Source organism: Sardina pilchardus, chromosome 21 (assembly GCF_963854185.1).
Source record: "Sardina pilchardus chromosome 21, fSarPil1.1, whole genome shotgun sequence".
In the NCBI taxonomy this organism is placed as follows: Eukaryota; Metazoa; Chordata; class Actinopteri; order Clupeiformes; family Clupeidae; genus Sardina; species Sardina pilchardus.
Genome location: NC_085014.1, coordinates 31,061,951 through 31,086,318, shown reverse-complemented (window position 1 = coordinate 31,086,318; position 24,368 = coordinate 31,061,951). Strand labels below are relative to the sequence as shown.

General features: G+C 39.4%; 3 protein-coding genes across 3 annotated transcripts in view; all 3 read left to right on the top strand.

The window, feature by feature from the left end:
* The first annotated feature begins 3,278 nt into the window (after positions 1-3,278).
* Positions 3,279-4,220, top strand: LOC134068646 (olfactory receptor class A-like protein 1). The gene has a single exon (XM_062524332.1). The coding sequence runs from the start codon at positions 3,279-3,281 to the stop codon at positions 4,218-4,220; it is 942 nt and encodes a 313-aa protein (XP_062380316.1).
* Positions 4,221-9,827: 5,607 nt separating this feature from the next.
* LOC134068645 (olfactory receptor class A-like protein 1) lies at positions 9,828-10,784 on the top strand. Its single transcript, XM_062524331.1, has one exon. It carries the CDS (start codon positions 9,828-9,830, stop codon positions 10,782-10,784), a length of 957 nt encoding a protein of 318 aa, XP_062380315.1.
* A 3,144-nt stretch (positions 10,785-13,928) lies between these two features.
* The window catches only part of ids (iduronate 2-sulfatase), a 55,342-nt gene continuing 44,902 nt past the window's right edge, over positions 13,929-24,368 (top strand). The window contains exons 1-3 of the mRNA XM_062524736.1: positions 13,929-14,122; positions 14,215-14,351; positions 14,439-14,619. Of these exons, the coding sequence (XP_062380720.1) occupies positions 14,053-14,122; positions 14,215-14,351; positions 14,439-14,619 (388 nt within the window). The 5' untranslated portion in view covers positions 13,929-14,052. The remainder of the gene's footprint in view (positions 14,123-14,214; positions 14,352-14,438; positions 14,620-24,368) is intronic.

Genomic DNA, 24,368 nt, shown 5'->3' with positions numbered 1-24,368 from the left:
TTTGAACTCAGGAGTGTGAAAATGATGTCCCAGGTTCCAAAAGCCCTCCTACCGTGTATGTTTTAAACATGTTTTTCCCTTTTTTGCCTCATTAGTGATTTAATGAGTTCTAATATCCTCTGTGGATTTGTCTTTCATGGCTTTTACGTCTCTGGGGGTAAGTAAATTGCAGACATGTTTACAACTTGAGTCATGTCTTAAATGGAGACTGGAACAATATAAATATTGTTCAGATCTTCAAGTGTCTCCATAGCAAGTGAAAATGGAAATTAATCCAAACTTCAATAAATTGTGCTCTGCATTTAAAGAGACCCTATGCAACTTTCTGCAGGAGACGATCGCTCCTTGTTTACATCTGGAAGTCTGAGACGAAGAACCACGCTTGCAATTTATATATTTAAATATAGCCTATACATGTATAAATATACACGCTAAAGCTGTCGGGGAAGCTCTGCAGAGAAAATGCAAGCATAAAACGAGCGAAACCAGAGATGAAATCGCCAATCCTGCATAGTTCCTCTTTAACAAGAATTTAAAAATGATTCGTTGACCAGTAATGGACTACGTTTATGGTATTACCTTGAATTTCCCCTTGGGAATCAATAAAGTATCTATCTATCTATCTATCTATCTATCTATCTTTGTTAAAGAACAACAAAATCCACAAGTAGCAGTGACGAGCGCAAGCCCCTTTGATACTATGACCCAATACATTTTGTCATCTCAATAAATGCACTCCATCTGGTGGTCTGTCAAATGCATACACCTAATCTATGTGCTACATTTCACCAGTTGATCACAGTTTACATCAAAAGCACTTCTTTCTTGGGTCTTTGGACCCAATGTACAAAGCCTGTGTACACACAAATGGTGAGTCCATATCTTTTATGCTCATGGTTGGATGGATCAAAGTGAGTGTGCACTCCCCCACAGCAATTTAATTTCTGGCATACGTATTGTATTGGGGTTTTGTCAGTTGGCGACACTTAATGCATTGAAATTGTGTAGTGTGTCTCTGTGTGTGATGTTTGGAGGGTACTTGTGTGTGTACTGTAAGTAGGTTGTGTGTGAGGGGTATAGTGAAAGGGTGTGTATGGGCCGAAATGGGGGGGGGGGGGGGGGATTGATATGTTTGTGTGTGTGTGGGGGGGGGGGTCTAATGGTGCGTGTGTGTGTGTGTGTGTGTGTGTGCGAGAGAGAGAGAGAGTGTGTGTGTGTGTGTGTGTGTGTGACAGTCCTGTCTATTATTTGTGCAGGTGGCACCCCCGCATGATTACACATTGGTTGAATAGACAACTTGTTACCTGCAGTAGGCTATACAAAGCCCATGGCGGGGGCTATGAAAGGGCCATGGTGGGAACTATTTGGTTTATTTGGTGCTCCTGCCTACAATTATATATTTTTATGCCATAAGAATATCATAAAGTGAACCATAGAGGGTTAATTGCGTTTTACCCTACTTCCACCTGTAGTGTCTCATCTTAGTACTGGAATAGTACATGTATATTGCAATATATTGCATAGTCACAATTCACATTTTTGTTTTAGATTTTTTTTATTTAGATAATAACTGTCATAAGATTATTAATTTGAAGCTATTTTATGAAATTTATATATGTGTCCTCATAATCAGAATAGCCATTGGTGCATGGCGTCCACTACAGTGGACACTTACATTTTCACTTATAGGGAAAAAAGTTTAAAAGAATATATTGATAAAACGTTGATAGAAGTACCTCCTACAGTACAACATACTTAAAGGTAGGGTATGGAATTCGCTTTTTTGGCCATTTTTGCGAAATCATTTGAAATCCTATTCCTAACCCACTTATAGCAACTGAGTTGGAAGCACTGAAATGGAAATTAAACATGTCAATCATCTGTGGAACGGGCAGGGATTGAACAACTCCAGCCAATCACATTCTTGACCCCCTACCATCATTTCACAGCTCGTTCGTCAATCTGCACATATTCAAAGCTGTTGAGCTGCCAGCAACAGCAAGTTCTAAAACGAAACCAACCAGGCCTACTGCGTCCCCTATGTTCCCCTCTTGTTGTATGTGTCACTTCATTTCTATACAAACTAAGACAGCCGATTCCTACAGAAACTCAAGCACCCATGCAATAAATAAGCTATGTAGCAAAAAATACATTTTACCGTGACTCGAAAGAGTGTTGTAAACCTGAAACCGAAACTTAAACGCTTGGAGCTCCAGTGGAATACGCGAACAACCGGGCCAGCACTAAACTTGGATATTTCTGGAGGTAAAAGCCCCGGTAAGAACCAAACCAGATTCTGTTCACATATACACACCTATGGCTACTGAAAAATGCAAGGTTCATTTATCAAATGTTATTTTGGTGTAGTCTATTAAAAGCATCATTGTTTTAAAATTCCGAACGAAAGGGGCGATAGCCTATTGCTTTTACGATAATGTATCCTATAAAATCATCTGCCTTCGGGGATTTGTGGAACTATTAGCCTACCAACAACCCTTTGAAGGTGAATAAAGAATGTAAAACTAGTTGGCTAAGTAATCTGCTTGGGGAAGTTGATGTGAGCGATTGTATGAAGATAGTGCTGTACAGACGTGCATGAATGCGCGTCCATGTTCTTCGGAGGGAGGAACCATTTGGGTTTGTGATTTTTCAAAATCTGCCGGCCGTTTTGCGAATTCCATACCCAACCTTTAATGAGAAAATATTTTTTTTACCTGCATATACAATGTAGAATAACATAGTTGTACAGCTATTTTTAAATAAAACTGGAAAAATATATATATATATTTAAATATATGTATATGTCTTAGAACAGGAAGACACTTATTGTAAAACACGGTCCAAATTATTTACCATCTCATGTCTTTTCATGTCTATCATGTTTTTGACTAATGAGACTAATGGCCGTGTATGAATTAATGAAGCATTCAGTCAGATAGTTTGCATCATTTCCAGAGGTAAACAAGATATTAATGCCACTTCGTTACACTGTAGCCTACCTCTAAGGATATAAAGGAGGCGGATACAAAGTGATTTTAATGCTGTGGTATCATTTAGTTGAGGAAATTGTTGTAGGTTCATAGATGTCTGAGATTCTACACAATTTGTAATACATTTTGATATGATGTAGTGCTATATGTAAAGAAAAAATAGATTATGAAAAGAAGACCGCTGCTCTTAGTCATAGTGACAATACTTTATGGAACTTGAATTGCTATCTACTGTTTATCGGACCTGGCTTAGCATAAAAACACTTATGTACATCTGTATGACCAGAAATGGAGTCTGAGATACTCACCCGTGGGTTGCTTTACCTATCTCTAACACTGTTGGGTGTCCCTGGTAACAGCATAGTTATCTGGGCATTTGTACAGCTGGCATACCAGGAGCGCCATCTCTTGCCAGCTGATGCCATCATGTTGCACCTAGCTTCTGCCAACTTGATAGTGGTTGGGGTGCGTTGCCTTCTGGAAAGCCTTGCCACCTTCCAACTCTCTGACGTCTTCAGCGACACTGGGTGCAAAGCGGTAATATTTCTCTATCGCACATCCCGCTCACTCTCCATTTGGCTGACATTTGTGCTCAGTGCTTATCAGTGCCTGAGCACTGCTGCTCCAGGGTCCCGCTGGGCTGCTGTCCGTGCCCTTGCTGCCAAGAACCTGGGTGGCATCTTTTTGGTTCTGTGGCTCATCAACACATCCATGAGCTCAGCAGCTATCCTCTTCTCTCTAAGTTCAAGAAACAACTCAAGCCTTATGCAGCATGGCATTAATGTACAATTCTGCTTTGTGCGCTTTCCTTCAAAGCTCTCACGTGATGCCAACGGAGCAGCCCAGGTGAGCAGAGATGTGTTGCCCATGACTCTCATGACAACAGCCAGTTTAATTATTTTGTTTTTTCTCTACCATCATAGTCACCAAGTCAGAAGTGTCCATAAAAGCACATGCAGCAGAGGAGGAGGCCCTTCCTCAGAGCGAAGGGCAGCTATGACAGTGGTCACTTTGGTGACATTGTATGTGATATTCTATGGTGTGGACAATGGTTTGTGGGTGTACACACTCACAGTGAAGGAAACTATGAGGTCATCATTGGTGTCAGACTTGCGTGTTTTTTTCTCATCGCTGTATGCTGCCGTAAGCCCCTTTGTCATCATAGTCTCCAACAAGAAAGTCAACAAACTTGTGAAATGTGGGATTGAGACAGCTCTTTCCAATGTATAACATCATCAGTCATTCTTCAACATCATGTCAGTTTTTTGTACAGGTATTTAACAGATAGACACAGATAATTTAAGACAAAATGCTTGTACTTATTAAGCTCATGTTTAATGCAACTAATTTTATTGAATGTAAATAAAATAAATTGGCATCACTTAGTGTGAACTTTTGTGTGAAAATGTGATAAGAGATTTTGATGTCAGCTGGTAAAAAAAGAGATTGTTTTTTAACCACATGAACAAGGCTGATGGAGTTAGTTTTTGTCACAGTATGTTGAACTGTGAGGCACAATATAAACCTGAACAAGAATGCATATCATCACTAGACAGGGCTGTACGCTTAGCTTATTGAATGTAAATAAAGGTGCTCCTAAATGAAAAAAATTAGGAGCACAGAAAAAAATGTTGGAGCACGATGAAATTTCATTGAAAACCTTATTGCCTTGCCTTAAGCAGGATACAGATCATTCACAGCAGTGGCAATCCTAGTCTCTGCTCAAACACACAGAAAATGGCTTGTCTGGTTTCTATATCATATTTTGAATTCAGAATTTGTATACATTTTGTTAACAATTCATAGCATTATAGGATCTGCATAATTACTTATAGCTTAATATTCAAAGTAATTTGAAAACTTCATACACTTTTTGTTACATTCATACACATTTGATTACACTTGTCTTTAATGATATTACAGGGGTGGTGTGTAGGTCTAATTGAGTGCCTGTCACTTTAAGAAGTACTAACAACGGTAAAGACAAATATTTCCGGTGTAATAGAAAAGATGAGTGTCCAGCAATGATTTCTATGATTTAGGTAGCCTACCGTGGCATGGCATTGTGAGTTGTCCTTTCACTTTTTCCTTGGTCAGGTTGGGTGCTTAAAGGGATAATCCGGAGTGAAATGCACTTTGGATCATTTTTTCGGACTATTGGGAGTACATACGTTGAGTTGACACCAAAATCATGTCATTCGGATGTATTTTGAGAAAGTTCGAGCTCACCGTTTTTAGCCAAAACTCGTTAGCCTGGAAGTGACTCGGGCATGTCCTTTCGCCGCTACAAAACGCTATTTTTATACCTCTTCTACTGTTCCAAACAACACTACACTTACGTGGTAGTGAGTAGAGGATCCCTAAAGCCAAACCGAAGTATCCCCACGTCTTTATGTGGTCGGATAGAGAGTCCAGAATGAATTTAATCGAGTCCGTACCTTTCCGGAAATGTTAATAAAGTGTTGTTAAAACGTTGCTAGCTGCAGCTGCGACATTTCCGGAAAGGTACTGACTCGATTAAATTTATTCTGGACTCTCTATCCGACCACATAAAGACGTGGGGATACTTCGGTTTGGCTTTAGGGATCCTCTACTCACTACCACGTAAGTGTAGTGTTGTTTGGAACAGTAGAAGAGGTTTTATTACATTAAGGTCTCCCCAGTAAGAAAGGAAATATTGTGTGCGCACACAGATGGGCCTACGTCAACGAATCTCCAAAGAGTGGCAACAGCTCTGGGTGTTTGAGAAGGATCACTATCACTGGTTTGCTAAATTAGACTCTGGCAAAGTCTATCTGTTAAAAACAGACCTGTCTTCTTGTTATTCCACCTTATGTCTTTTATGTTAATTATTCTTTATTGCTTTCTTTTTATTTTTTTATTTTATCATTATTACTATTATTATTAGGCCTATTATTATTCCTCTTTGCTCATCTATGCTTTTATCTGCTATTACTGTTTGGTTTTTGTTTATGTAAAGCACATTGAATGACCTCTGTGTATGAAATGCGCTATATAAATAAACTTGACTTGACTTGACTTGAGGTATAAAAATAGCGTTTTGTAGCGTCGAAAGGACATGCCCGAGTCACTTCCAGGCTAACGAGTTTTGGCTAAAAACGGTGAGCTCGAACTTTCTCAAAATACATCGGAATGACATGATTTTGGTGTCAACTCAACGTATGTACTCCCAATAGACCGAAAAATTGATCTAAACTGCATTTGACTCCGGATTATCCCTTTAACTTACTCTGCCATGACTTGTCTTGGAGTTTGGTAGCCTATATCTGTTATATTCAATGAGTGACAACCAGTGCTCAAAATAAAACGTTACGTTACGTTCTCCTGATAACGTAGCCATAAAAAGATGCAGAGTGGCTATACAGCGCACATTTGCGATGAAAATGTTCCGCCTTAAAAGCAGATGTAGCCTACACCGAAACGTGGTTAAATACATCATTTAGACAACAGAATCAGTAGGATACCATTTTTGTTTCATAGAAGTCTACCAGGCCTATGTCAAATGCAAGCTCGGGTGAAGCTGGGAGGAATTAACCACGGTTTCCACACCGTGTTAAGGCTATCAACGTGATAATAATAATATTTGAAATGAACACGGTAATTGTTATAGTCAACAGTTTTATCATGGTTTACCGTTTCACCGGTAATTGCTACATAGTCACCAACTGATAACGAACAGTTGATGCTGAAAACGTGAGTGTCTAGCCAGGTGCGTAAGAGTTGTCAACTCTGAAATTTGTATACAGATGCGCGAAAATTGTACTATACTTTGATCCACTTGGTGTGGATTCATTTTAGGAGCAAAATGCGAATGAAAGGGTTGAAATCACTACTCGCACGTGTGCGAGTATTTATTATTTGAAACTAGCACTAATATATTTTTACTTGTTTTTGCGACGAGCTGCTCGCAGCGTACAGCCCTGCTAGACAATAAAAACAGATAGTCCTATGTGTTTATTTTATTTAGATGCCTTGTTGACAACTCACTGTGATTAGATGAATTAATGCCTAATATGCCTTTTTTAATGTTTCATATACTCTAAATTCATTACAGTTTAAATGAAACAGTTCAAGCATTTTTTTTTATTTATTTCAATCTTGATGATTATGGCTTACAGCACTTGAAAGTCAAGTAATCAATATCTGAAAATATTAGAATAAATAGGTCATAATACAAATATTGCATTATTGTTTCAGTAAGTATACTTCCAGTGAAGCTATTCACATGAAATTCACCAGACATTAGTAGCCTATTAACTTAATCCACAACAAATCCAAACATTAAAGTTACATTCTGTATGTTTGGGGGGGTTGATTCTTAGCAAAAATATTTCTTCCAAAAATATGTGCTCATTCATGTGTAATTACTTCCACCAACAAATCATTCTTGTGTATTAGTGTAAAATCTGCCATTCAGGAGCTCGTCGTCAGTATGGTGACAGCCATGTTTCAGCCTCCATCTTTAGAGACTGGAGTCTGTTGCAATATACCATCTCACCGATAGATGGGAGAATTTCCCCCCAAGAAATACTTAGTGTAACTTTAAAGTCGATAAATAAAGTTTTATAGTGGAATGACACAGGAAATAACTATTGAACATGCCTACTAAAATTGCTTAAATACTTAATGGAAAAGTCAATACATTAATCCACATTAAGCAGTATTCAGGTGTGATTTTGGCCTATTCGTGTGACAGCATGTTAGGCCTTCTGCCCGTTGTCTTTGTCGGTGTCATAGTGTTGTGGCAATGCGGTTCGTGTCAATCATCTTTGGGTGATTTGTCTCGGGAGCACGTCTGTGGGAATATGTGGGGTTGCCTATTACAGGTCGCTTTGCAAACCCGCTGGTTTAAGGTGCACAACAACCACAAATCCACATGGTGAAGGTCATAGGTGAGTTATGACCTAGAGCACCTGCCAAAAACTCCCGTTTCCCCCTTGTTTCTCTCCTATCTTAAGGTCATTTCCTGCCGCCCTCCCGTTTTGTTGTTTCTCCCGAAAAACTCGCGTAATTTGCATGGCCATCATACTTAATTCGAAAATAACTGATCCATTCATTTTCTGACAACTGGTTGCCATACACCTGACACATAGCCTACGCAATCACTTACTTTGAATTTATTTCAACCGTTCTGTCATAGGCTAACACCTGGCAACGTAAACCCAAATAAGGAAACCGGTGCAGTTCACAGCCGAGTCTCGCAAGCAAGCGGGCTAGTTGTTAGCCTAGGCTACTCCAGAATTAGCTGTTGTGAAATGGTTGGAAATGGTATTGATTAACACATCACAAACTGTTCTTGAGTGTTGGTAGCCTAACTTGTGTCCTCCGAACAAAATCTGACAGCAGCTTTGGAGTTTTGGAAGTAGGCTGCAGGCAGCAGTTGGATAGGCTGCATAGGCTCTAGGTAAGGTAAAAACAATGACCGAAATGCAGTAACGTTATCCCATTATTTTGAAAGCTAAATGTTGACAGGTATAGAGCTCCACAGTCCCGCCCACAGCCTTGCCTGGAAGTAAAAATCCAATACAATTTCTCCATTGACAACTGGAGAATAAGCCATAAAATCGTAACCGTCCATGGTAGACTTAAAACCAGCTACGATGTGACTAAGCGATTATACCGGCTCATATAGATGTCAAAAGTTAACGGGGCATCAACCTTGTTTTTGAGAAAACAATGTTTTATTCACGATTTAACAAGAGAGTACTACACTACCCAACACCCTACCGTGTAAAACTGGTGAAAGCAGATAGCCTGATTACCATCGTCTTTCAAAGGCTCTGCGAGACTTGACAGCGGCCTGACAGCGGCCACAGCTCGTCAGACTGAAGAACTGCCTCTCTGACACTGTCATCAGCAGCACTAGAGTTCCACAGGGAACAGTGCTCTCTCTAGTCCTCTTCACCCTGTTCACGTCTGGGTTCTGCTACAACACAGAGTCATGTGTTGTGCATGTGTATCAGGGATGGGCAGGAGGAGGAATACAGGAGCCTGGTGGAGGTGCAAACTCAACCACCTACAACTGAACACTGCTAAGACCAAGGAGATGGTGGTGGATTTCCGAAGGTCTAAGCCCGCACTGCTGACAGTCATCATTGAAGGGGTCAATGTGGAGGTGGTAAACACATTCAAGTGCCTGGGGATACATCTGGACAATAAACTGGACTGGTCAGTCAACACTGAAGCACTCTACAAGTAAGGGCATAGCAGGCTTTACTTCCTGAGGAAGCTGCAGCAAGTTCCTCTGGATGTTTTACCAGTCTGTTGTTGCCAGCATCTTTTGGTATATTATACCAAATAGTGTTTGTTGTGTGGTGTCTTAAGCTACTGGGACCTTGAATTTTCCCTTGGGGATCAATAAAGTATTTATCTATCTATCTATCTATCTATCTATCTATCTATCTATCTATCTATCTGTCTGTCTGTCTAATATTCCTCTTGATGAGATGAAGAACAGGGCCTGGTAGTGATCGTAAAGTAAACAGATGTTCTACTGTATTGCTACCAATCCCCATCACAAACAGGTGCCCATAGCAGCTGCACAATCTCTCCATTGTACCCTTGTTTTTAATTGTCAGTCAACTTTTGTTTTCCACTCTTGTTTTTGAACCTTCTATTCCCCATAGCATGGTGCGGACTATAAAATGAGGCTCTGCGTATGTCAGTGTTGAGTCTGCAGGAGTCACAGGCAGTCACTAAAAGTATATAAGAACTTTGATTAAGCCCTATGCATATTTAGATTGCAGTAAAATAAATGTATTGTTCTCAATTTCCTTTAAATTCGTCTTTTTAAATCTCTGTTGTTTAGGTAACCCCATGGACCTATGCTTGTCCATCAAGGGAGTGTCCTTCCTCTTGCAGACAGGTTTGGGCATTCTGGGAAATGTTCTGGTGCTGCTGGCTTACGCTCACATCGTGTGCCTAGAACCACATCTGTTACCTGTGGACATCATCCTGTGCCATCTTGCCTTCACCAACCTTATGTTACTGCTGACTCGCTGTGTACCCCAGACTATGACTGTCTTTGGCTTACGGAATTTACTGAATGATGCTGGCTGCAAGGTGGTCATCTACTCTTACCGTATTGCCCGTGCCCTCTCTGTCTGTATCACCTGCATGCTCAGTGTCTTCCAGGCTGTCATGTTGGCCCCAGCTAAGCCTTGTTGGATGAGACTGAAGACCAGGCTCCCTGGCCTTGTCATTCCCACATTTGCTGCACTCTGGTTTATCAACATGGCTGTGTGCATTGCTGCACCTTTCTTTTCCATTGCACCCCGAAATGGCACAGTGCCAGCTTTCACACTCAACCTTGGCTTTTGCTATGTGGATTTCCGTGATAACCTATCATATGTGATCAATGGGGTAGCTGTGTCAGGCCGGGACTTTGTCTTTGTAGGCCTCATGCTTGGCTCCAGTGGATATATACTGGTGGTACTCCATCACCATGCCCAAAAGGCACGCAGTATACGGCGAAGTCAGGCCAATGCAGCCATGGAGACACGTGCAGCAAAGACAGTGGTCACACTAGTGATTCTATATACGGTATTCTTTGGTATAGACAATGTAATCTGGATCTACATGCTGACAGTGGATCAGGTGCCCCCCGTGGTGGCAGACATGCGAGTGTGGTTCTCATCCTGTTATGCCTCTCTTAGCCCTTTTCTCATTATGACATCCAACAAGAAAGTCAAGAATCGGATGATGTGTACAACAGGAATTGACCGGGAGCAGCCATCTGTTAACACTCAGGATTCTAGGGAGACTAACAGCTAACAAGCTGCCCTATGTTCCCCCATATTTGTTAACATATACATATGTCAGATATTAAAATAATTCTGAAATGACAAAATTGTAAAACAAAGAAATGTATTGTCATCAACACATTTAGTCATTTAATAATGATGCACTTTGGTGACATTTTCTACCCAACTGAACTTTTCTGCTGTAAACAAACCGTATTAAGCATTGTTAGGCCTAAACCACGTTCACATCTCTGTCATTCTTCTTTTCCTGTGTTTACTTGGCACTTGAGAATTAAATGACTGTCCCTCAACATAGTGAACCACGTGTCAAGACCCATTCAAACTGATTGACTTTGGTTGTGTGCAAATTTATTTTCTATTATTTTTTTAATAATTTCACCCAAATAACATGTAGACTATATGTGAAACTATATCCATGTATTCACAATGTAATGAATGCAATGTACTTTTTTGTAGCCTATTCCTTTAGCCCACTAATTGCGTTAGTTGTGCATTATTCCCTGCTACAGGTGGACCTAAGGTCCGAACATGAACCTCCTGCCACCTCCTCCTCCTTCCCCTTCCCCTTGAATTAAAATTTGACAAACAAGTCTATGCCGTTGTCAAGCCCTCAAACGAATACGTCCTTGTCAGGCATTGTTGTTGTATTAGGAAATATTGCATGTGGATGTACGAACAGGGAAATGGATATTGTTCATTCCAATCCTATAGGTATGGTGAAGGAGATGTGATGATGTGGGGCTATTTTAATCCCAAAGGCCAAGGAGACTTTATCAGGGTGCAGTGTCCTGGATCCATGAAATAACTGGTATTTAAAGAAACAAAAAATCTGCCTGCCTCTATGGGAATTTTAACACATATGGGTTAACATAGGAGTTCCAATACTAATGTCCCCTGCATTTTAAGGAAAACATTTATTTATTTACGATACATTATTCATTCACAAAGAAAACTGATGTCCTGAAAGGTTGGATATTTCCTCATTTTTTTAATTGAAGGCATTAAGATAAATTTCCAAAAGATGAGTTTATATACCCTTTATATTCAACTTTAGCATGTGTATACTTACGGAGGTAGCCTAGCTGTATTTGTAAAACTTAAACTCTTTGTTTCTCTCATCTCTTTGTTTAACTAGTTAAACAAAACTGTCGCTAGCTAGTTCAAGTTTATTGTCATGTAGGTGTCGCAAACCATGTTCAATCTTTCTGCCAATTAACATCAGCCTATACTGTAACTTAGTTGAATCCATGCCAAACTCCGATGTTGATCCGTCATCACTTTGCACCCTCGATTGACGTTTACCACAGTAGCCTAACCTAAATATGTGTGGGTTGTTTGAACTCTTTTGAACACAGATCCGTTGTTTATAAGGCCATAGCATAGATTTACTATTTGTAAACCAGGACAGGAGAACGCAAAATCACGTAATCCATCATTCAATCTCTATGGACGAAATGCGCTTGTCCCATCGGCAAACGCTCTGAGGTCTAATTTAAAGTTGTAAAGTCCAAAAAGTTAAGGCCACCTTTACATAGGGTTGCCAACTCTGAGAAATTAAAATACGGAACAAAAATAGGCCTACCGGGGGTGTATTTTTAAATTATCATTATGATTATCATTATCACAATTATTATTATGCTATAGACTATTGTTAGACATGCACTTTCACTTCAAAGCAGTCAAGAAGTGCTAAAAGTGCTTAAAGTGCTAGTTTGTGAAAACTATGCATGTGTGTACATGTCCTATGCACATCAGAGGCCTGCTTTAATAATGTAATATTTACAATAGTTCATTGCTTTTGCATGGTTGCATGAGAAATACTTCTGAAAACAACAGCAATTATATGGGTGCTATTGTTTTGGGATGTTTCCCTCATGCAAGCATCATACTCTGGTAGGAAAATGGAGAACAGAAGGTGGGATACTGTTGCGCTCTTGATGAAATTATTTTTAGTCAGGTGCGTTAAACCAAAAGATATCAGGAAAAGGTAGTAAGGGTTCGCACTCTGTAAAAAATAGACAAAGTCTTTGCTGAAGAAACTCTTTCTTTACTGGGTGAGCAGACGTTTCAGCCATTCGGCTATTCTCAATGCTCGGAAAATGGAGAACAAAATGATATGCTTTATAATGAAATTTCATTTGAATGCCTGAATGTAAAGATCCAGGAAACATAATACCAACTTTTGTCTATGGTTTAAACAGCCGAGCGTAAATCACTTATCTGGAGATCTTTAAATGAAAGACTAAAGCTACAATCTTTTGACCATGTTATATTCAAATTTGACTATAGGCTACTCAATGCTAAACAATGGATTGTACAGTCTCTGCTCTGTTTCCATGGAAGTTGTAAGATTCCACGTTGTTAAATGTCGTTACGTAATTAAATAGTCTTCCAACAGGTTGAAGCGGAGCTTTGCCAACAACGTTATTGTGTAGTTTCAGTTTCTGTCGGGCAAACGCACACAGGCATGCATTCAATAAACGCTCATACCACCACTTATTTGTAGGCTATGACTCATCACATCAAACTAGCTAGCATTTCCTCCTAATTGCAGAAACTTTGTTTTATTTTCTGTCGGGCCGCAGCTTGATCCAATTGCGCAGCTAATTATCAGGTGAAGCACCGGACCTCACTCCATGCCTTTTGCGGACCAGCAGGCTCGCACGTTGTGTCAGGGAGTTTTTAGTTTTTTTGTGTGTGTGTTTTTACTATGTGTGCATTGAGCAGTTTCTCAAAAATAAAGAGCGTTCCGTATTAGTTCAATACGGAACAAGACTTTTAGGTGTCAAATACGGGACGATTCCGTATTATAGCCTACGGAACGGTTGGCAACCCTACCTTTACAGTAGCCTACTCATTCATTAGGCTATAACAGATTTTCTTACATAATGAGTGTGGTTTTTCCAAACAAAGTCAAAGAGAAGTTGATCTATAGCTTTACAGGTAAGGGTATCAACACTAAGTGAAAGTGCAGTGTAGGTCAATCTAGATATCCCTTCAGCCTTTGAAAGCAAAACCCTGCCTCTTAAAGAAAGATCTCTTAAAAGCCATTGATTCGGTAGGCCTACGCGAGTCTATAGTCAGGATGTAGGCGGTAGCATACGCGTGGGGGGGAAAGTTTGGGAACCGCTGCAGTAGAGGACAGTAGAGGGCAGTAATAGTCTAACATAATAATCTCCAATGACAACTATAAGAAGAAGAAGTCAGCATACGATTTAGGAAGAAGTTGGAAATGAGTTTTGAGGTCGAACAACGTCGAACAACGTTGCACAAGAACGATGCTTCTGAAGATGATGTTGCCGCGTCTCTTTGTGATATGTATAAGCCTGTTGGAAGTTGTGGGAAGAGGTAGGTTCAAGTAGCCTACGCTCGTTCATGTTGTAGGCTAAGCGATGCTTTTGTTAGTTTGATTTCCATTAACTAGCCTATTCCGTTTTCAGATACATTCAATGTTCTTTACATTATGGCCGATGACCTGCGACCATCATTGGGCTGCTACTCTGATCCACTTGTAAAATCGCCAAATATCGATCAACTTGCATCGAAAAGCAACTTGTTCTCCAATGCATATGCACAGGTGAGTGCGCGAGAATCCACTGTGTAGGAGGACGTCATGGCTAAGGCTAGATCTAGTCTCATTTCTTTCTTTTTTTTCTTTCTCTAGCAAGCATTATGTGGACCCAGTCGAACATCAATGTTAACAAGTCGAAGGCCAGACACTACGAAATTGTATGACAACTCAAATTTCTACTGGAGAGTCCATGCGGGCAATTACACCACCTTCCCTCAGTATTTCAAAAGCCATGGGTATACTACCTTGTCTGTTGGAAAGATATTCCATCCAGGTAAACATTTTTTATGCTCACATTGTAACTAAACCCATATCAGCCTGTGTTCAGAATGAAAATAATCCAGGGCATGGCATTGAGGGCTTGGAATAACCTGCATTTGAGGTTCCAAGGAAACCATTCCAGCATGTTGAATATTAGTAATTTACTTGGTTACAGCAGCTACATTCGGTCAGACAAGGATCACACACACTAAGCCTACATCCAACACTGCATGAACACTCTACTGTAGGCTACATTGACACAAGCACACCTATTGGAAATAAGTTAGTTGTTCCCTGTATACTACTAAAGGAAATGCAAATGAATAGTAGGCTAGATAAACTGAAGATTAAAATATATCTGTGTGGCCTAAATACTTGTACATGCATGCCTAGCATTCAATATTATTGTACAGTTAACAGTTTAATAGCAGCTGGCAGGAAAGACTTCCTGCATTCGTTATGCTGCGTTCAATGGGACGTGGGACTTGTCCTCCCTGAAGTGTACCCAGTGTGTCCATGCTTTCTGTTATTCCACTTCAATTACCTGGGACGCTTTGGAGTAGGAGCTAGTAGGCTACACTGGTTGACACATAACTAAAATTTTCACCAACTGATCTGGAGTCGTTAAAGTGCTGCATATCGCTATGTAGGGGAACTGGGTATACTTTTACCCATATATTTTCATTCTAACAGGTAATAATGACAACATTTCATGCCATAATATTAAAAAAACAAGTTGTGTTTTAATTGCAGTGTCTAAAACAACCCTACACAAGTAACATGCCTATTATAGTAATACTGTAGTATAGTAAGCCTATTCGTTGAAGTTTTATCTCTCACGATGTGTAATTCCATGTGTGACCTCCGATTTAATTTGGTGAGGTCGGGGTAGGTCGAGCTCCCTTGACTTTGCCGGTAGGAGGTTCCACTTCGACAGGCATTCCAGTGCACTTTTCTTAGTTGGAGGTAGGATAAGTCCCACGTCCCATATGCCGTCGAACGCAACATTAGTCCTGCACCTTGGGAGGGTCAGGAAGGTGCTCTATCGAAATACTTCCAGGGCATGAAGTGGGTAGGAGGGATTGTTTATTGCTGAATTCAGTTTTTCAACAGATAGTCACACACAAACCTTATATTAGTAAAGATGCGGACACTTGTCGTTAAAACACGCTGTTTGATGTTGAGCTAAAGGGAACGACAGATGCCACTCTCATTGGTTTAATGGATGTTATGCTCAATAAGCAACCATGATTAATTAAGAAACGGGTCATTCCTTGTCAAGTCAAAAATCACAGATGTTTAGACCAAACTTATGCATACATTATAAATAGTATATCTGCATCACTAATGGTTCCAAAACTACAGCCCTTTGAAGCTTTGAGTAATTTTAAGCATTGTGGTGAACAATCCTTTTTGTCCAACTTCCAACATTGTTGCCTCTTTTTAGTATTTCACACGCATTAGTGAAACTATGCAAATAGTTGCAAACATTTTCCTGTTGAATTAAAAAAAATCCAATCAGATCAGACTTATCTTGTAATTTCCCCTCTGCAAAGCTCTGAAAATGGCTATAAATTCATTATGGGAAAACAAAGACAAAGATTGTTTTCCTAATCATATATCAATTATAAGGTGAGGTCCATCCATTGTCTTTGGTTGTTATTATTATCATATTGTCAGAGCATTTTTTGGGGGCTTAATTTTCAAAAAGTCTGTTTTCATCTTTTCATTTCACCATGTCGAAAGTTAACAGGATTCTTTTTTAATTTTTGTAGTATATATCATTCTGTATACTTGGATCATCTGTTCAAAATGTGAGCTTGTTCAGAGTTTCTTTACTGAGATCTATAAATCCACTGTACTGGAGCTGCAGTGCACTTTTGATATCATGGAAGTCAACTTAAGAATAAGAGTCACTTTTTTGCTCACTTTTCCAATCTAAATCATAGTTGAATTGCTCCAAGTAATTATTGCAGCATGAACAACATGCTATCCATAAATAAATCTTGTTTACAGACAATAAACTGATCAAGTAAATTTTTTTTTTGCTGTTTCGCTTGAGTTTGCCAAAGCAAAGAAGCTATCCCTGCTGAAAAAAACAGCAAGAAACCAGCTTAGGCTGGTAGCTGGTTTTAGCTGGTTTTAGCTGGTCTTTGCCCAAAACACAGTTCTTATTGCTGGTGTAGCTGGTTAGGCCACCAGCTAGACATGCTGGCGTGACCATCTGAGGAAGCTGGTCGTGCTGGTGTGACCAGCCTGTCGTTTGGGATACAGCTGGTTTAAGATGGTCATGCTGGTGACCAGCCTGTCCAGCTTGACAAAGATGGTCAAGCTGGTTTTCTAGAATGACCAACATAAGCTGGCGTGGCCAGTAAAAACCAGCAATGTAGACCAGCAACACCAACTAAAATGACCAGCTTAAGGTTGTACGACAATCAAAACCAGCTGAATTACCATCATAAGCTGGGTAAACCAGCTGAAGGTGTGTTTTCGCGAGAGTTTTGCTGGTCTAGCTGGTTAACCATCAAAGGGTGGTCAAACAAGCTGGTTTACAAGCTGGTCAACCAGCAAACCACCTTTAGCTGGTCAGGCTGGTTTTTTCAGCAGGGATATCAGATGGCGAAATTGTTTGGGTGCGTAGTGGAGGTTAAAACTTCAAAACGGTATCTTTGTCCCGATGCACGGTGACGGGCACGGTGACGGGCATTCTGATAATGTCGAGGTGGGGAGCTGAGACAAATCATGCATGACTGCAAGTAGGCCGACTGTAGCCTACTTTTTGGAGTTGGATGAGAGTACAGATGTGATGGATGTTACATGTTACATCTCATCTGTACTCTCATTATGGACGTTAGGAAATGTCTATAATTTCTTAAAAATGGAGTGGGAGCATAAATGCATTGAAAAAGAGGCTTGTTGCACTTAATGATGGGCCACTGTTTTTCAGTTCTGTGCCATCATTGAATGGTGATTTATGTGAGCCCTTTACACTGAAAATAATACTTATGACTGGCTGTAAAATACTTGTATTTGTTGTTAGGGAGTCTATGTTAAAAATGCATTTTAACATGAAAATTGACATATTTCATTCTCATTCAGAATTATTTTGCAGCATCAGATGTGCGGAAGTGCGCGGCCACATTTGGCCCTCTGATGGTGATGTTAAAAAAATGTGGCCCTCTTAGTCATGAAAGTTGCCCATCCCTGTTTTACATCATTGAAAGCAGGAAGTCCTATTCATGGGTTTCATTGAAATCCGTAACTGAGGGAATGATGCATGACCATTCAAAAACATGACTGGTTTTCTAAAGGTACAAAGCTTAATGCTAATCGGTGAAGTGTACCTTTAATAATAATACTCTATATAATATAGAGTGTCTTAATTAAGCTATAGCTTACCTCGCGGCAAATAAGAGTTTGTGCTTTTTGAACCTGTCAAATATATATATTTATTATAGGTTCAAAAAGCACAAACTCTTATTTGCCGCGAGGTACGTCATCTAAGAAAAAAGAATTAATCGATCGTACTTTGACATGCATAATAACGGTAGCTCAACTGGGATTCGAACCACACATCTCAGGCATGGTAAACCAGTCATTAACCCGCTGCACTACGCCATGTTGAGTTGACGAAGGAGAATACTAATTATTTACTCACTTGTTGTCGGGGTTGCTAGGTAACGGTAAACAGAACTAAAAGATCGTATTTCTTGATGTTGCTTACAAACGGACGGCTTTACCCGTTCACTGAATAAAGTTTATGGAAATTTAGCACCACTTTCCCATCTCAAATATTGTTTTAATAATCCTAACTTGTTAGATTTAGGTAGTCCGGCTACTGAAGAGTGTGAACGTGCACAACACTGCCGGCAACAGTTTTGAACGGGAAGGAAGTGATGCGAGGTCAAGGCAGGCTACCAACCAATAAAGTCAAAATTTTGACTTTATAATCTTAATTACGACTTTATTATAATCTCATAATTATGACTTACCATCTCATAATTATGAGAAAGTATCTCATAATTTCGATTTTTTATCTCAATTATGACTTTTTATCTCATAATTTCGACTTTCCTATCTCATAATTATAGTGCATGAAAATGCACTATACTGTTATTCCAAGTTTTCTTATTACAGTGCATGAAAATGCACTGTACTGTTATTCCTAGGCTTCTTATTACAGTGCATGAAAATGCACTGTACTGTTCTTCCAAGGCTTCTTCTTATCTTTATTTTTCTTCTTCTAACGCGCGCAATTCAGCTTGAACCGTTTAACGTAGAAACTTCATTCAAACGTTGTTGCGTAGGTCTTGCTTATGCCATGTGTGCTTTGTATTTTTCAACTTTGTAACTTTTATACTTTTTAAACTATGAATTAAAAAACGATTTCCCCATAGATTTAACATTGAGCTATATCCCCATAGACTTAACATGGCTCATTATGACATCACGGCAGCAATTAGAATGTTACGCCAGGTGGCCAGTCCAGGTGCAGCAGCTCTCTCTCTCTCTCAGGCTCTTGAGACTACATTTTCTGTTCCCCTGTATCAACTGTATCAACATAAGTCTTCCTAATTCCATCCAACTTTCTATCCATTCATCTTCTTCAAACCATTCACTCATCCACCCATTCTAAACAGTCTGCCTATCAACATCAATTAGACGATCTACATTCAACTTTTAAACAATCTACTCTGTCTCAGGCTTTAAGCAAAGTAAGCAAGCTCTGTCTCTGGCTCTCTTAAGACTAGCCAGTTAAATTGATTACACCTGTATCTGTATCCACTACTCTCAGTAGAGCTGTGTCTCTCCATTCTACAAGAATATAAGGCACATTCCATCCAACTTTCTATCCATTCATCTTCTTCAGACTATTCACTCATCCACCCATTTAACATCCATTAAACTCTCTATCAACATTAATTAGACTATCTTCATTCAACTTTTAAATGATTTACTCTGTCTCAGGCTTTAAGTAACACTCTCTTAAGACTAGCCAATTAAATTGATTACACCTGTATCAACTGTCAGTTTCTCTGGCTTTAAGCATACAATCTCTCTGAAGACTACATATCCTGTTAACTGTTTCCTCTGTCTACAACTGTTTCAAAATAAAAGTCCTCACTGCATAATACACTATTAAATCATTTAACCATTGAAACTACTCAACTATTTAACGGTTCAACCATTCCAACTGTCAGTTATCATCAACTATGCCTCCAGTCAACTACATGAAACCTCCATGTACCTAGCAACCAACATAGCAACCATTCAAATTAAGCGTTTATGACCGTTTCCATAGCAACCAACATGATTATACTGCAGTAACTTCTTGTTTCCTGATAGTGGCCACCATGGATACCCTAGCAACAAATGTTTCAAAATAAATGTCCTCACTAGCAAGTTATCTAGTTAGCAAGGTTAGCATTGTTAGCATAGCTAGCATTTTTAGCATAACTGCAAAAAATCATCAACTAAGTTAGCTAATCAACCTGGTTAGCATTGTTAGCAAATCTAGCATTGTTAGCATAGTTAGCATTTTTAACATTACTGTTAGAAATCATCGGTTAAGTTAGCTAATCAACCTGGTTAGCATCGTAAGTAAAGTTAGCATTGCTAGCATAATTAAATTTTTTAGCACAACTGCTAGAAATCATTAGCTAAGTTAGCTAATCAACATTTTAACATGAATAGAAATCATTAGTTCAGTTAGAACTGGAATGTTTCAACTTTAAACTGTCTACCTTCACACTATCAACTCTCTGTAAACTATGCAACCACCATGTTTACCCTAGCTACACCTTAGTAACCATATCTACATTATCTATCTTTTTTGCATTTTCATGCACTGGTAATTCCTTGGAATTGCATTTCTAGTTATTAAACTTCTTCTTCTAACGCTCGCAATTCAGCTTCAACCGTTTAACGTAGAAACTTCATTCAAACTTTGTTGCGTAGGTCTTGCTTATGCCATATGTGCTTTGTATTTTTCAACTTTGTAACTTTTATACTTTTTAAACTATTAGTTAAAAACTATCACCATTTCCCCCATAGACTTAACATTGCTCATTATGACATCACGGCAGCAATTAGAATGTTACCCCAGCTGGTCAGCCACCTGGGCACCAACTGTCAGTTTCTCTCAGGCTCCTCTCTGAAGACTACATATTCTGTTCCCCTGTATCCTCTGTGCACAACAGTATCAAAATAAGTCCTCCTAATTCCATCCAACTTTATATCCATTCATCTTCTTCAAACCATTCACTCATCCACCCATTCTAAACAGTCTGCCTATCAACAACATCAATTAGACGCTCTACATTGAACTTTTAAACAATCTACTCTGTCTCAGGCTGGCTCTCTTAAGACTAGCCAGTTAAATTGATTACACCTGTATCTGTATCCACTACTCTCAGTAGAGAGCTGTGTCTCTCCATTCTACAAGAATATAAGGCACATTCCATCCAACATTCTATCCATTCATCTTCTTCAGACCATTCACTCATCCACCCATTAAACTGTCTATCAACATCTATTAAACAATCTGTCTATCAACATCCATTAAACTCTCTGTCTATCAACATTAATTAGACTATCTACATTCAACTTTTAAATTATTTACTCTGTCTCAGGCTTTAAGAGTACTCTGGCTCTCTTAAAGGGATAGTTTGGATTTTAAGACACGAAGTTGTATGGGTTCCCTGTCAGCAACGTAGTGCATCAGCACTGACTTACCCCCGACAGCGTCCTGTGAGCCGAGATCCAGCCGGTTTTTGATCGTTTTTGATGCCGGACTATTTTCTTCAGCAAGTTTCTGGGGTCACGAAAGTAAAGTGTTTTTCTTCTCAAAACCATATGCGTTCAACAGAGTGATATATTTGCACCACAAAAACGTTGTCCAGCTGTCAGTAGCGCGCAGTGATAGGAATCGCGAAAAATAAGTAAGTGATAACAAGGTTTGAATTTTTCCTGGACAACGTTTTTGTGGTGGAAATATATCACTCTGTTGAACGCATATGGTTTTGAGAAGAAAAACACTTTACTTTCGTGACCCCAGAAACTTGCCGGACTACTTTCTTCAGCATCAAAAACGATCTAAAACCGGCTGGATCTCGGCTCACAGGACGCTGTCGGGGGTAAGTCAGTGCTGATGCACTACGTTGCTGACAGGGAACCCATACAACTTCGTGTCTTAAAATCCGAACTATCCCTTTAAGACTAGCCAGTTAAATTGATTACACCTGTGTCAACTACTCTCAGAGAGCTGTATCAGTGTCTCTCTTAACAAGAATATAAGGCACATTCCATCCAACCTTCTATCCATTCATCTTCTTCAGACCATTCACTCATCCACCCATTAAACTGTCAATCAATATAAAACAATCTGCCTATCAACATCCATTAAACATTCTATCTATCAACATTAATTAGACTATCTACATACAACTTTTAAAGTATTTACTGTGGGTCCCTCTCAAGCAGCGTTTATATGTCCTCCCTCGCTCCTCGATCCTCAATGATCTACATAAAGAAAGATAGAAGAAGGGCTAGACTATCCCATTGTTGCCGCTCCATCATTCTTTATGTAGATCAGTGAGGAGCGAGAGAGGACGCGTAAACGCTATGAGAGGCACCTTCTGTCTCAGGCTTTAAGCATACAATCTCATTAAGACTACAGATCCTGTTTCACTACTTCCTCTGTCCACAACTGTTTCAAAATAAAGGTCCTCACTGCAATAATACACTATTAAATCATTTAACCATTGAAACTACTCAACTATTGAACTGTTCAACCATTCCAACTGTCAGTTATCATCCACTATGCCTCCAGTCAACTACATGAAACCTCCATGTACCTAGCAACCAACATAGCAACCATTAAAATTAAGCGTTTATGACCGTTTCCATAGCAACCAACATGATTATACTGCAGTAACTTCTTGTTTCCTGATAGTGGCCACCATGGATACCCTAGCAACAAATGTTTCAAAATAAAAGTCCTCACTAGCAAGTTAGCTAGTTAGCATAGTTAGCATTGTTAACATAGTTAGCATTTTTAGCATAACTGCTAGAAATCATCGGTTAAGTTAGCTAATCAACCTGGTTAGCATTGTTAGTAAAGTTAGCATTGCTAGCATAATAAGCATTTTTAGCGTAACTGCTAGAAATCATTAGCTAAGTTAGCTAATCAACATTTTAACATGAATAGAAATCATTAGTTAAGTTAGAACTGGAATGTTTCATCTTTAAACTGTCTACCTTCACACTATCAACTCTCTGTAAACTATGCAACCACCATGTTTACCCTAGCTACACCTTAGTAACCATATCTACATTATCTATCTATTTTTGCATTTTCATGCACTGGTAATTCCTTGGAATTGCATTTCTAGTTATTAATCCAACTTCTTCTAACGCTCGCAATTCAGCTTGAACCGTTTAACGTAGAAACTTGATTCAAACTTTGCTACGTAGGTCTTACTTAGGAGACCTGTGCAATGTATTTTTCAACTTTGTAACTTTTATACTTTTTAAACTGTAAATTAAAAACTATTAAACATTTCCCCATAGACTTAACATTGCTCATTATGACATCACGGCAGCAATTAGAATGTTACGCCAGGTGGCCAGTCCAGGTGCAGCAGCTCTCTCTCTCTCTCTCTCTCTCTCTCTCTCTCAGGCTTTAAACTGGCTCTCTTGAGACTACATTTTCTGTTCCCCTGTATCAACGGTATCAACATAAGTCTTCCTAATTCCATCCAACTTTCTATCCACTCATCTTCTTCAAACCATTCACTCATCCACCCATTCTAAACAGTCTGCCTATCAACATCAATTAGACAATCTACATTCAACTTTGAAACAATCTACTCTGTCTCAGGCCTGGCTCTCTTAAGACTAGCCAGTTAAATTGATTACACCTGTATCTGTATCCACTACTCTCTCAGTAGAGAGCTGTGTCTCTCCATTCTACAAGAATATAAGGCACATTCCATCCAACTTTCTATCCATTCATCTTCTTCAGACCATTCACTCATCCACCCATTAAACTGTTTATCAACATCCATTAAACTCTCTGTCTATCAACATTAATTAGACGATCTACTTTCAACTTTTTAAAAATCTACTCTGTCTCAGGCTCAGGTATCTCTACACTCTGGCTCTCTTAAGACTAGCCAGTTAAATTGATTACACCTGTATCAACTACTCTCAGAGAGCTGTATCAGTGTCTCTCTTAACAAGAATATAAGGCACATTCCATCCAACCTTCTATCCATTCATCTTCTTCAGACCATTCACTCATCCACCCATTAAACTGTCAATCAATATCTATTAAACAATCTGCCTATCAACATCCATTAAACATTCTGTCTATCAACATTAATTAGACTATCTACATACAACTTTTAAAGTATTTACTGTGGGTGCCTCTCAAGCAGCGTTTATATGCCCTCCCTCGCTCCTCGCTCCTCAATGATCTACATAAAGAAAGATCAGTGAGGATCGAGGAGCGAGAGAGGCCGCGTAAACACTATATGAGAGGCACCTTCTGTCTCAGGCTTTAAGCATACAATCTCATTAAGACTACAGATCCTGTTTCACTACTTCCTCTATCCACAACTGTTTCAAAATAAAGGTCCTCACTGCAATAATACACTATTAAATCCTTTAACCATTGTAACTACTCAACCATTTAACTGTTCAACCATTCCAACTGTCAGTTATCAACTATGCCTCCAGTCAACTACACGGAAACTCCAT